Source organism: Lathyrus oleraceus, chromosome 3 (genome assembly GCF_024323335.1).
Source record: "Lathyrus oleraceus cultivar Zhongwan6 chromosome 3, CAAS_Psat_ZW6_1.0, whole genome shotgun sequence".
NCBI classification, from domain to species: domain Eukaryota; kingdom Viridiplantae; phylum Streptophyta; class Magnoliopsida; order Fabales; family Fabaceae; genus Lathyrus; species Lathyrus oleraceus.
The window spans coordinates 208,225,607-208,237,410 of NC_066581.1; the positions used below are offsets into that span (position 1 = coordinate 208,225,607).

At 34.2% G+C, this 11,804-nt stretch overlaps 1 protein-coding gene across 2 annotated transcripts; it reads left to right on the forward strand.

Moving 5' to 3' along the window:
• The first annotated feature begins 311 nt into the window (after positions 1-311).
• LOC127126349 (kinesin-like protein KIN-14L) lies at positions 312-7,834 on the forward strand. 2 transcript variants are annotated; one of them, XM_051055262.1, is made up of 19 exons: positions 312-575; positions 661-818; positions 989-1,135; positions 1,500-1,755; positions 2,414-2,514; positions 2,624-2,707; positions 3,215-3,322; positions 3,553-3,627; positions 3,758-3,839; positions 3,948-4,043; positions 4,147-4,314; positions 4,423-4,529; positions 4,733-4,908; positions 5,053-5,217; positions 5,316-5,566; positions 5,684-5,847; positions 5,953-6,800; positions 6,884-7,065; positions 7,254-7,834. In XM_051055262.1, exons 1-19 carry the CDS (start codon positions 500-502, stop codon positions 7,325-7,327), a joined length of 3,318 nt encoding a protein of 1,105 aa, XP_050911219.1. In that variant the 5' UTR covers positions 312-499; the 3' UTR covers positions 7,328-7,834. The 2 variants fall into 2 exon arrangements, with proteins under 2 accessions (XP_050911219.1, XP_050911220.1); XM_051055263.1 differs by having other exon boundaries at positions 2,636-2,707.
• The last annotated feature ends 3,970 nt before the right edge of the window (positions 7,835-11,804 follow it).

An 11,804-nucleotide genomic window follows, 5' to 3' on the forward strand; every position in this document is an offset into this window, starting at 1 on the left:
TTAAAGGACAATTTTTTAATTAAAAACATTTAAAGAGTGATATAAAATATTAATTAACAAGACTTATTTTTTTGTTTGTTCTTAAATAACACTATATATTTATGACTTTTTTCTCTAGAAAAAACTGGCACCGTTGATGAATTGACTAAGTAATGAAAATCGACGGCATATTATCATTGCCTCCGCGGGCCCAAGAACGTGTCCTACCAGTTTGAATTCAAATAATCAACATAACGTTACGATTCCGTACCTAAGGTTCGGAACCCGAAGCTAAACCCGAACCAAAATACTACACTACTGTCCCATTTCCAGCTTCACAAAGCACACTCTCTTTTTTCACAAATTCCCTTTTTTTTTAATTTCTGATTCTTCAGCTTGATTGTGTTTCTTGAAGGAAAATGTCAAATTGCGCTTTTTTGATTGAAGATTAAATATTTTTTTAGATTAAAGATTTTAGGTTTCTTCCTTTTTTTTCTATTGTTGTTGATTTTGCTAGTTGATGATCATGATGGAGAATCCCTCAGTAAGCGGAGTTCATGATTTCAATATGGCTTCAAGAAAAGCTGGAGAAGCAGGTTGATTTCTAATGTTTTCATTGTTACCGTATATATTTTGATTTTGATTGTGTTGCATGTAACAATGTTGATTTGAATGGTGCAGCTTTGAGACGATATGAGGCAACACAATGGCTAGAAAGTCAAGTTGGTTCTCTTGGAATATCTAAGCAACCCTCGGAGCGAGAACTTGTTTCTTGCTTGAGAAATGGTCTAATTCTTTGCAAGGCCATTAACAAGATTCATCCCGGAGCAATACCGAAGGTATTGCAATCAAATATCTCGTGTATGATTATATTTTGATACCGTGTAGAATGATTAATGGCATATTTTGATTAAATTGAATGTTCTAATTGAGAAATTAGACTGTTTGAATATCACACTTTATTTTTAATTTTTACTTATATACCTTTATGTGATGTTAATTTTGTTAGATAGTGGATACTCAAGTACCAATGCAATCACTTGCCTGGGATTCACAGCCTTTGCCTGCCTATCAGTATTTTGAAAACGTTCGCAATTTTCTTAATGCTGCCGGAGAATTAAAGCTTCCAGCTTTTGAAGCTTCTGATCTTGAAAAGGTATGTTATTCATATGGTATCCACATTTTCTATATGCATGTCCAAATGCCACAGTGCTTGTTTTCATATGTGTGTGCAAACAGTGTAATTATGCGCGTGCAAACGGTGTACTTAAATAAATCTAGTGCTTATTGAAATGACAGCTGCGTTGTTGTTCTTCCTATAGCAGAAGTTGTTGAGTCAAATGTGGTAATGCGGCCTCAATGGAGGTTGCATTGTGATCATAGAGACATTATTACTGTCGCGTCTTAGGTCATGGACATTGTTTTGAAAACCCTGAATAAATCTAGTTGCTTTTTAAGCTTTTTTTGGTTTGGTTTTGAATTAGCATGGTTGAACAAGTGTGTTGGTCATTTGTTTGCAGGAAAGTGTAGAGAATGGATCAGCAGGAAAAATTGTTGATTGCATTCTATCTCTGAAATGTTTTCATGAGTTGAAGCAGATGAACAATCAGAGTGGAACCAGCAAACGCTTGAAGTCTCCTTTAGTTATGCAATCAATTAGTAGAATGCAACAAGGAGCCACAACTGCATTACCCTCTGAGGCTTGCAGGCGCTTGGATTTGTCTGCAGCATCTGAAAAAAAGCCTCCTGCCGAGAGTAATTTTCAAACACGAGAAGGTTCAATTTCTTAATCTTATGAACTCATATTAGTATCTTTTTCAGTGATTTGAATTTGAATTTAATTTTAAGCCTTTAGCTGATGGCTAGCAGCACAGTATAATATTAATCACCAGACTTTGCCAGTTGGCATTTTGCACTTTTAAGGAGAATTAGTTCAGAACACTGGAGACCTTAATTGATATGATTCTTGTCTGTATAATTAAATATGTAGAGATTTACTATAACTTTCACTAGTTATCAAATGGAAAGTTTTTATTTGAAATCACAACATTCAATGCATTAAGGAGTAAAAGCTGTACGTTCCATTTAAAAAATCCCTGCTTTGGATCTTATTTTCTTCATTTGCCTTGTCATAAATTTTCAAAACCTAAACTCCAAAAACAAATAGCTGAAAATATTTTTGACTTGTTGGGTACATCATGGGCTAATTTTCTACTTTAATTAATACTTCACCTTTTTCATGATTCACCCATTTCTTACCATTGGAAAAGTAGTAAGATATTTTGCTCCACGAAAGTTGACCAAAAAAGCATGTGTGTGTATGTGTATATTTTGTTTTGATGTTTATCTATACAAACCTTGATAAACTGTCCCTATATTCCTAATTTCACTTGAATAATTGTATCTATGCTACTACTTTCATCGTATGCGACAGGAAATATGGAGTCACTTGTCAAGATACTAGTTGACCGAATGCTTGATGCCAAAGAAAATGTCGATGGAAAGATTGTTGCTTCTATTTGCAATGGAGACCTGGTAATCATAAGTTACATTTGTAAATTATAATGTAAAAAATTAGCATTAACATATTGAAATACATTCGCCAGCAAATGAGTATTTTGTCTCCCACCTAATCATTACTTAGTCTTTACTGCAGGATCCAATAAACCTATTTAATCAGGTTTTGACTAATTGTTGTGGGGAACAGCCATCTAAGAAGTTCCCTGAGGTTAGTTGAAGATTATCCAAAGTAATCCTTTTTGGTGCTAATTCTTAATGAGTCATATGCTGAGGTTAGGTTAAATAATTGAAAACAATCATCCTTGGATTTTATTTCTGGCTGAAATATGCCCATGTTAATAATTATAATTCTTGATGTATGTTGTTTGTGGTCTTCTTATGCTCAAGAGCCAATGTTGCGGTCAGAATTAATTTATTGTTTACTAGACTCCCTCCCCTCATTAATCATGAGGGGAAATAATTCCTTAATCTATATAAATCATGTTATAAAACCAATCTGTTTTGAACATTATCAAGTATGTGAAAGGATATACATAAGGTTATTGTCTTATTCCATAGTCCATAGAATAGATTGCATGCTCATTCTATAACGAAAAAACAATTTAAATATTTTGAAAAGGATTATTTCATGAAATGCTGTGAATGTAAATATGTTCTTTATATTCCAAAGTTTTTCTTATGATACATAACAGAAGAGTTGTTGGTTAAAAAACAGTTGCCATTGCTACTAAAGAATTTTATAAAAGAAGGGAGTAGCTTACCAACTAATCTCACTACCAAAAGCACAAAATCAGATGTTTTCTCTACACCTAAAAGTTCCAAGGTACCATCTCTTTTCTGTAACTTTTCTTTTTTGTTCAAATAAGAATTTAGATTGATCATGTTAAGGTCTCTCTCAAAGTTCAACCGGCATTGACCGCAGATTGCGAGAACATTACATGTTGTGTGCTTTCCCTAAAAGAACTTTTAGTTAAATTCTTTTCCCTAGTATTTTCTTCACCACATTTATGTCAAAATTTGAATACTAATTTGCACATTGTGCATTTCATACAGTGCTACAGAGCTTGCCTTGGGAAGTGCACATGCAATCACAAGCTTCTCATAGACATACAGAAAAAAGAACTTCGGGTAGGCATTTGTGCAGTTTGCAAAAGCCTTCTACTGCATTTATGAGACAATATATAGTACATAACTTTAGGTTAAGCATGGAACAGCCTGCAGTTTTGAGAATATAATTGTAAATCACATGTTTATTCAGGATCTTAAGGCTTTGAAGTTGAGAATTAAGAGTGAGTTTGAAGAGATGCAATCACAGTTTCTGAATTTTTTCAATGATATAGGTATGCATATCTATTAACTTTGCCAGCTTCTTCTTTCTTAACTTTGATATCATCGTTAAGAAAATAAGAGATAGTTTTTAATGATTTTGCTTTGCTTCATGAATCCAGGAAGTCAAGTAAATGAGATGTCAGCCAAAGCTGTTGGATATCACAAAGTAGTGGAAGAGAACAGAAAACTATACAACATGGTCCAAGATTTGAAAGGTTGGTTTACTTTTATATTTATTTGTGCTTCAAATATAAATGGTCACTTTCTATTTTACCATGCTTGGCTTTAAGTTGATTTTGCCTACTTTTCAAATTGCAGGTAATATCCGAGTATACTGCAGAATCAAACCTGCATTCAGGGTCGAATCCAAGAATGTGGTTGATTTCATCGGTGAAGACGGTTCTCTATTCATTTTAGATCCATCAAAAACATATGGAAGAAAATCTTTTCAGTTTAATCGGATTTTTGGTCCAACAGCTAGCCAAGGTAGAGTTCTAAAAGCTAAATAGTTATAACTTGTGCGCTTATCTAACCAACGTTACTTCCCCTCTCTATTTTCCCTCTCTTTGTTGAAGTTTACAATTTTGAATTCAGATGAGGTTTATAGAGACACTCAACCATTAATTAGATCTGTGATGGACGGTTACAACGTTTGTATTTTCGCTTATGGTCAAACTGGTTCTGGGAAGACTCACACTATGGTAAGATACTTGTCATAAACTTGCTTCAGTTAAACTATAGATCGGTCTAAATTGAATTAAAAATAAGATAAATGTTATTTTATGTCTCTTTCTATTATTTATCTTAGCCATTAACCCATGCAAGAACCAACAATGACTGTTTTACTATATTTGCACACTTATAGCCAAAATGTGCCTTATCTAACATTTTTCCCATGTGGCAGAGTGGTCCTTCAGGTGGAACATCCAAGGATATGGGGATTAATTATCTGGCTCTTAATGATTTGTTTCATATGTCTAATGAAAGGGAGGCTACCATAAAGTATGACATTTATGTCCAAATGGTTGAGATTTACAATGAACAAGTAAGAGACCTACTTGCAGAAGACAAAACCGAAAACAAATATCCTTTCTCATATCAATTATTATTCAATAGGGTGAGAAATAGTTTTTCATTCTGTTGTTCTAAAGACAAGGTAGAGAAATCTGCTTTATTGGTATTTTGATCTTCTATGTGCTAGTAGTTTGTTTTCTTAACTAACCTCAAATTAGAGATCCGGAGCTGCAACGAAGATGGTTTAAGCCTCCCTGATGCTAGATTGCGGTCAGTGAAGTCTACAACCGATGTTATGACCCTTATGAAACTTGGCGAGGTTAATCGTGCTGTCAGTTGTACTGCAATCAACAATAGGAGTAGTCGCTCCCACAGGCAAGTTTTCATTTTTCAGGAATGCTAGTGATTTCATTTTTTTCTATAATGCTTTTATTTAATTTAGGCACTTATTGATAAAGCTTTTCGTGTTTCAGTGTACTTACTGTCCATATTAATGGCAAAGATACGTCTGGCAACGCCATTCGCAGTTGCCTTCATTTAGTAGATCTTGCCGGAAGTGAAAGAGTGGACAAGTCTGAAGTCACAGGAGATAGACTAAAGGAAGCACAATATATTAACAAGTCTCTTTCTTGTTTGGGTGATGTGATCACATCACTGGCTCAAAAGAATTCTCACATTCCTTACAGGAACAGCAAACTCACACTTCTTTTGCAGGATTCCTTAGGTACCACAGACAAGTGTACATTATGTCAGAGAAAAACTTTCGATACTCTACTTTGATTTTTTCACCATATGATATGACAATATGTTAACGTTTTCTCCGAAAATTTCTGCATTATAGGCGGACATGCTAAAACTTTGATGTTTGCGCATGTGAGTCCCGAAGCAGATTCCTTTGGTGAAACGGTGAGTACTCTTAAGTTTGCTCAGAGGGTTTCCACTGTAGAACTTGGGGCAGCCCGGATAAATAAAGAAAGCAGTGAGGTTATGCAACTCAAAGCACAGGTAAGAATGTCTACTTTAAGTCACAATACAGCTTTTGGTTGCTTCACTGTGATGTAAAAGTTAAAGTAAACATTTCCTGTTTTTTTTTTTTGGTATGAATGCTAGGTTGAGAACCTTAAGACTCAGTTGGCCAACAAGGAAAATTCAAAACCGATGTTCAATAGAACTAAGGAACCTCGGACTCCATTAGAAAAAACTCCATTACGACCTCGAAGACTTAGTATTGAAAATTCTAGCATGTCAAAGACTGACAAACCTGTGAAAGCTGAGGATAAAAGTGGAGCCAAGTCACCATCTTACATTCCCCGTTCAAGAAGACTAAGCTTGGAAGGTCCAAGAACTATAAAAAAAGCTGCTGATGTAAACAAAACTTTACAGTTTGAGCCAATGTCTCAACAGAAATATCATCCACGGCAAGATCTAGAAGCAGCAGTGTCAAGTCTAAGTGGCCAATTGAGCAATGAGAAGTCCATATCCGAGTTGCATGCTGAGGATAAAAGTGGAGCAAAGTCGTCCTCTTCTTACATTCCCCGTTCAAGAAGACTAAGCTTGGAAGGTCCAAGAACCATAAAAAAAACATCCGCTGATGTAAACAAAACTTTACAGTTTGAACCAATGCCCCAACAGAAATATCATCCACAGCAAGATCCAGAAGCCGTATCAAAGCTAAATGGCCAATTGAGCAATGAGAGTTCCACATCAGCGCTGCATGCTAAAGTTCCTCCAAGTGCTACAAGCATCTACCCGAAGAGTTTGATAGAAGTTGATTATGCGGTCCAAACCCACCCTCATAAACTACCTCAAACACCTGAATCAACATTGTTAGATAAAAATGATTCAAACAGAATTGTGACAGGTGACCTTGCTGATTCCACAACAACAAAGGGAAAAGGGTCCCAGTTAAGAAGATCCCTGAGAACAATTGGCAAACTGATTAGTGGCCCTGATAAAAGGTATTTTTTTGTGTTTTTAACCTTTTTCACTTTGAAATATGTTTTCAACTCTTGCTGAATCTTCTACTTTGAAAAATATGCAGAAGCCAACAAACTACGGTTGAAGTGAAATCACCTATCAAGGGAAGCATTCATGCAAGTCAGATGAAGTCTCCGGTAGCATCTAATGAGAGGACAAAAAGGAGGCAATCTTTAACAGGAATTTCATCTGGGCCCAGCAATAGCCGAAGATCCTCTCTTGGAGGGAAGCCAGACCCTGTAGCATGTAAGTTAAAACGACAGAATTGCAATTTTTTATTTCTCAGTAATACAAATGAAGATTGCAAAATCATATAGACTTATTTGATTTCTTGAGAAATAAAAAGTACTTATTTGCAAAAAGTCATTTATATTGTCAAGAATAATTTTGTATCCTTTTATTACTCTTAATTGTATTTGGTTTCACGTGTGTAGATGAGAAGGAGAGAAATGCCAGAACGCCTCCTCCTGTTCGTTCAGAAAGCAAGACTGCAAAAAGGTGGCAATAGATATTAAGTGCTTTGACTTGAAGCACACCAACAAGCTCCAATTTGGTTGGAGTTTTTCTGTTTTTACATCAACAAAGATGCCTTTGTTTTTACAATATTACCAAGATGACAAGATAGTCGGTGTAGATAGGGGTTTAGTGATTTTGGACTTTGGTGACTTTGTAACTTTCTCTATCTCCCTCTAAATCAATCAATCTCAACAAATAACTTATTTTAATTATTCTTTCCTCTCTCAAATATTAAAGTTACAAAGTCACCATACAAGCAAAGTCACTCAGTGTTCTCCTCTCTCCTGTGTAGTTTCAGGATTTAAAAAAGAAATCCAAAGGGGCTTGTCTCACCTTGTAATAATAGTGACATACAAACACAAAAAGTTGAAGATTTCAATTTGATCACTGAGATTAATAACTTGGTGTCTTACCTTGTAATAATAGTGACATACAAGGTTTTCCTATATTAAATCATCACAAACGAAAACTATCTTAAATTGTAGATTTTTGTCTTCTATTCTACGAATTGAATTGGGTCATATTCGGGTAAGAGTGTGGCCTGTTTTACACTAACCGGGGGAAGAAAATGACGGTGTTTTGTAAATTTTTTAATGAAACCTACATGTTACTCATGCACCACACAAAAATATAAAATTGTCTTTTAAATTTTGGAGATTCATCTCCGGACACATTATGCACCAATGTTATGGCGTATAAAATGAGTGTCACCCTAGATGAATATTAAACAAAATTTCGGAGATATATCTTTGGAATTTTCAACAAATATGTTGATATTTGATCAGTTTAGTGGATATTCTGGAGATACATCTTCAAAAATTTGGGGCGGGATTTTAAAATTTGATGTCACCTTTACATGTCAGATATTTCCGGAGATACATCTTTGAAATTTGATCACACAGTCATACCTGTTTTTCACTTTAAACCCTCATGAAAAATCATTTCATTCTCAATCCACATTTTCACTACAAATCTTCAATCTTGTGTTTCATCACATCAAAGGGAGTAAAAGAAATTAGAATTTTAGGTAAAAATCATTTATTTCAAGCCTCATTGCTCACATTAATCTTCTTTTCTGTCTGAAAAACCAACATTTTGTCCGGAAATACATTTTCAGTATCTGTCTGAGTTTATTTTTTCAGCCCTGTTTACAACATTAGCGCTTAATTATTGTTCTGTTATAATTTTTTTCATTAGATATGGTGCACCCCGATGTTTCTCCCAAATAATTTGTGTCTCTCACAGCTAAAGGTGTTGTTGTGAAGGCGGTAGATGTTGGCAACCAATTTAAAAGTGAGCAAGAGTTTGAATCTCGTGATCACATGCTCCAATGAATTCGTACAGAGACCTCCAAATTGAGATTTGGTGTGGTTATCAGAAGGTCCGATGGTTCGGATAAAAGATGTGTTTTTGTGACAATGACGTGCGAAAGAAGCGGGAAATATAGATCTTATATCCGAAATGAGATGACAATGGTTCAAGAAAATGTGAGTGTTCCTTTAAGGTGTGTATATGTTGGCAAATAATAACTGGAGATTTAATGTCATATGTGGTTTGCATAACCATGATTTGTGTGAAAAGTTAGTCGATCATCCAATTGCGTGTCGTCTCATGCTAGAAGAGAAGGAATGTGTTGCTGACATGACATTGAATTTGGTTCAATAGAAAAATATACTTGCAACTTTGAAACGTAAAAGACCAAAAAATATCTCAAATATCAAACAAGTGTACAATATTCGGTATCAAACTAACAAGGCGTTGCAGGAGAATAGAACTGAAATGCAAAACTCTTGAAACTGTTGGATGATAACAGTTATGTGTCTAGGTACCAAACGTGCAAGGATGGAGTTATCATTATAGATATATATTTTGGACTCATCTTGATTCCATCAAGCTTTTCATCATGTTTCCTACTGTGCTCATACTTGATTCAACATACAAGACCAACAAGTATAGACTTTCATTATTGGAGATGGTTGATGTCATATCTATTGAGAATACCTATTATGTCGGGCTTACATTGCTAGAGAGCGAAAAAAAGGAGAGTGTTACTTGGGCCTTAGAGGTGTGTCGGGCAATGTTAAAGGAACAAGAAAAGATGCATAAAGTGATTGTTATCAACCGCAATACCGCCTTGATGAATTCGGTTGCAAAAATATTTCCTACTTTTTATGCATTACTTTGTAGGTATCACATAACAAATAATGTGAGAAGTCAAGTTAAACCCGCGGTAGGGACGAAACAGATAGAGTCCGAAGATGAAAAATGGTGAAAACGGGTGTGGTTGTGGAAAAAATAATGGATGAATGGAATCGTATAGTAAATTCTTCCACAAAATAACTATATGTTGATTCCGTTATTCATTTCAGGAAAAGGTTGTGAAAATTATTCTAATTTATTGAAATATGTTGAAAGCATAATTCTTGGCTAGATGATGGAGAAAATTGTTTGTGCTTGGACTGATCAGATTAGACACCTTAGAAATACAACAACTAACCGATTTGAGTATGCTCATGCTAAATTGAAGAATCAGTTGGAAAATAGTAAGCACGATTTGTGTAGAGATTGTGACTCTGTGAACCAAATGATTCCGAACCTGCATAATGAGATACAAACATTATTTGGTCGGAGCATCACAGTTTTTGAACAGAGATTTAAAGACAACAATCTTTATTCTCAGTTGGTCAGCAACATATCTCGAGCGGGTTTGAATTATATTTTTCACGAGGCTAAACTAGTTTCTAATGTAGGCTCAGATAACGCAAAGTGTTGATGCACAATTGTGAAAATATATGGTCTTCCACGTGCTTGTGTTATTCCAAAAAAGGTGAAACTTGGTATAAGAATAGATGAGGTTTTCACTCACTTGAAGAGACTTAGGTTTGATGATAATTGTGTGATGAAAGACGGTAAATCGAATATCTCTTTGATCGAATGAGAAGTGATATAAGAGAGATTTTTGAAAGCCGGTGACAACATGAAACTCCACATCAAAGAATAATTGAGAAAGATTTCTTATCCGGAAACCACTGACTTGAAACCACCCTCTCAACCGGTAAAAACAAAAGGTGCTCCGAAGAAGCTCAAACCTACATCGAGTAGCAATTCAACGGTGCGGTCTTCTTCGTATTTTGAACATGTTGACAAAGTTTTAGATTATAACACTCATCCGTGCAAAAAAAAAAATGATTCTCATTGAGTACAATGAATGTGAGGGGTGCTAATACATTCCCCTTGCATAACCAACTTCCTTACTATTTTTTTTCTTCTTCTTGAATTTTATTGATATTTTTCCTTTCTCTTAAAATAAATAAAATTCAATTGTGACTTTATTGTTTTTCAAGCGTGTGATGCGCTCGAATATTTCTCGCGTAGCGATAATACCCTTAGTTAAGATTTTAATAAGTAAGAATTATCTTTAAACACAAATAGTAATTTTCCTTTTTTTTTTTCTTCATAAAAATAAATGGCAATTCTCTTGTGATTGAAATATGTTTACTTGACACAGTTATGATGCGATAAAACAAGATAGTGGAGTATCTATTTAAATTATTTTTAAAGTTTTAGATTAATAAATCAACTATTATTTTCTATGAAGTGCACAAATTTTACATGTCATTGATGTAGAACAAGTAAAAAATACTTTTTATTTAATTATAATATTCTTTTATGGTATGAAAATTTATATTAAAAATATTATAATCTTATATTATTAGTAAAGCAACTATTTGTGTTATATACTCAATAATAATTAAAATAAAGTCTCATATATTCCATTGTGTGTAACTTAATATTTTTCTTAAATACATGTGATTGTATTTGTACCATCTAAGTTTTAAGCAAATTATCTATTATATTTAAATTAAAACGAATTTCATCTCACTCATATCTAGAATGTGACTTTGCTTATAAGAATTGTTATAAATTTTTAATTTCTAATAAATGATTCTATATTATAAATGATTGTATGAAAAACTTATTCTCTCATAAATTCTCTATGAAAAAGATGTGTTTGAATATCAAACATAAATCTTAATAAAAGGAGTCAAATTTTAAATTAAAGGGGAAATTACATTCATCTTTTCTGAATTTTGTTAAAATGACACTGACATCTCCTCTAGTTTTAATATATACATTAACATCTTGTTCAGCATCGGCAAAAAGCTCAATAAGACAAGACCCACTCATCTCGTCTACTTCATTGAGTCTAAGGTATAAATACAATTATAAGAGTGTATTAGGTATACAATCTCTAATCTTCATTACCATTATGATTATCTTAAACCCTAAACTAACTTGCGCGTTGGAGTGTCAACCGTGCAGACACCCCCTTGGACCCACCATACCAGATATTAGCAAAACCAGTTCAAGATCAACGTCTCCGATTTAAGATGCATTACAATCGCAACCTTTTGTCCAAGAAGTCGTATAATTGAATTGCTTACGAAGCTTCGTTCCACTGATTTATG

Excerpts from the sequence above, each read along its gene's own strand:
- LOC127126349 (XM_051055262.1), top strand. The coding sequence starts at position 500 with ATGATCATGATGGAGAATCCCTCAGTAAGCGGAGTTCATGATTTCAAT. Across the intron at positions 4,315-4,422 it reads TGGTCCAACAGCTAGCCAAG|ATGAGGTTTATAGAGACACT; the intron begins GTAGAGTTCTAA and ends TTTTGAATTCAG. Across the intron at positions 5,567-5,683 it reads TCTTTTGCAGGATTCCTTAG|GCGGACATGCTAAAACTTTG; the intron begins GTACCACAGACA and ends TCTGCATTATAG.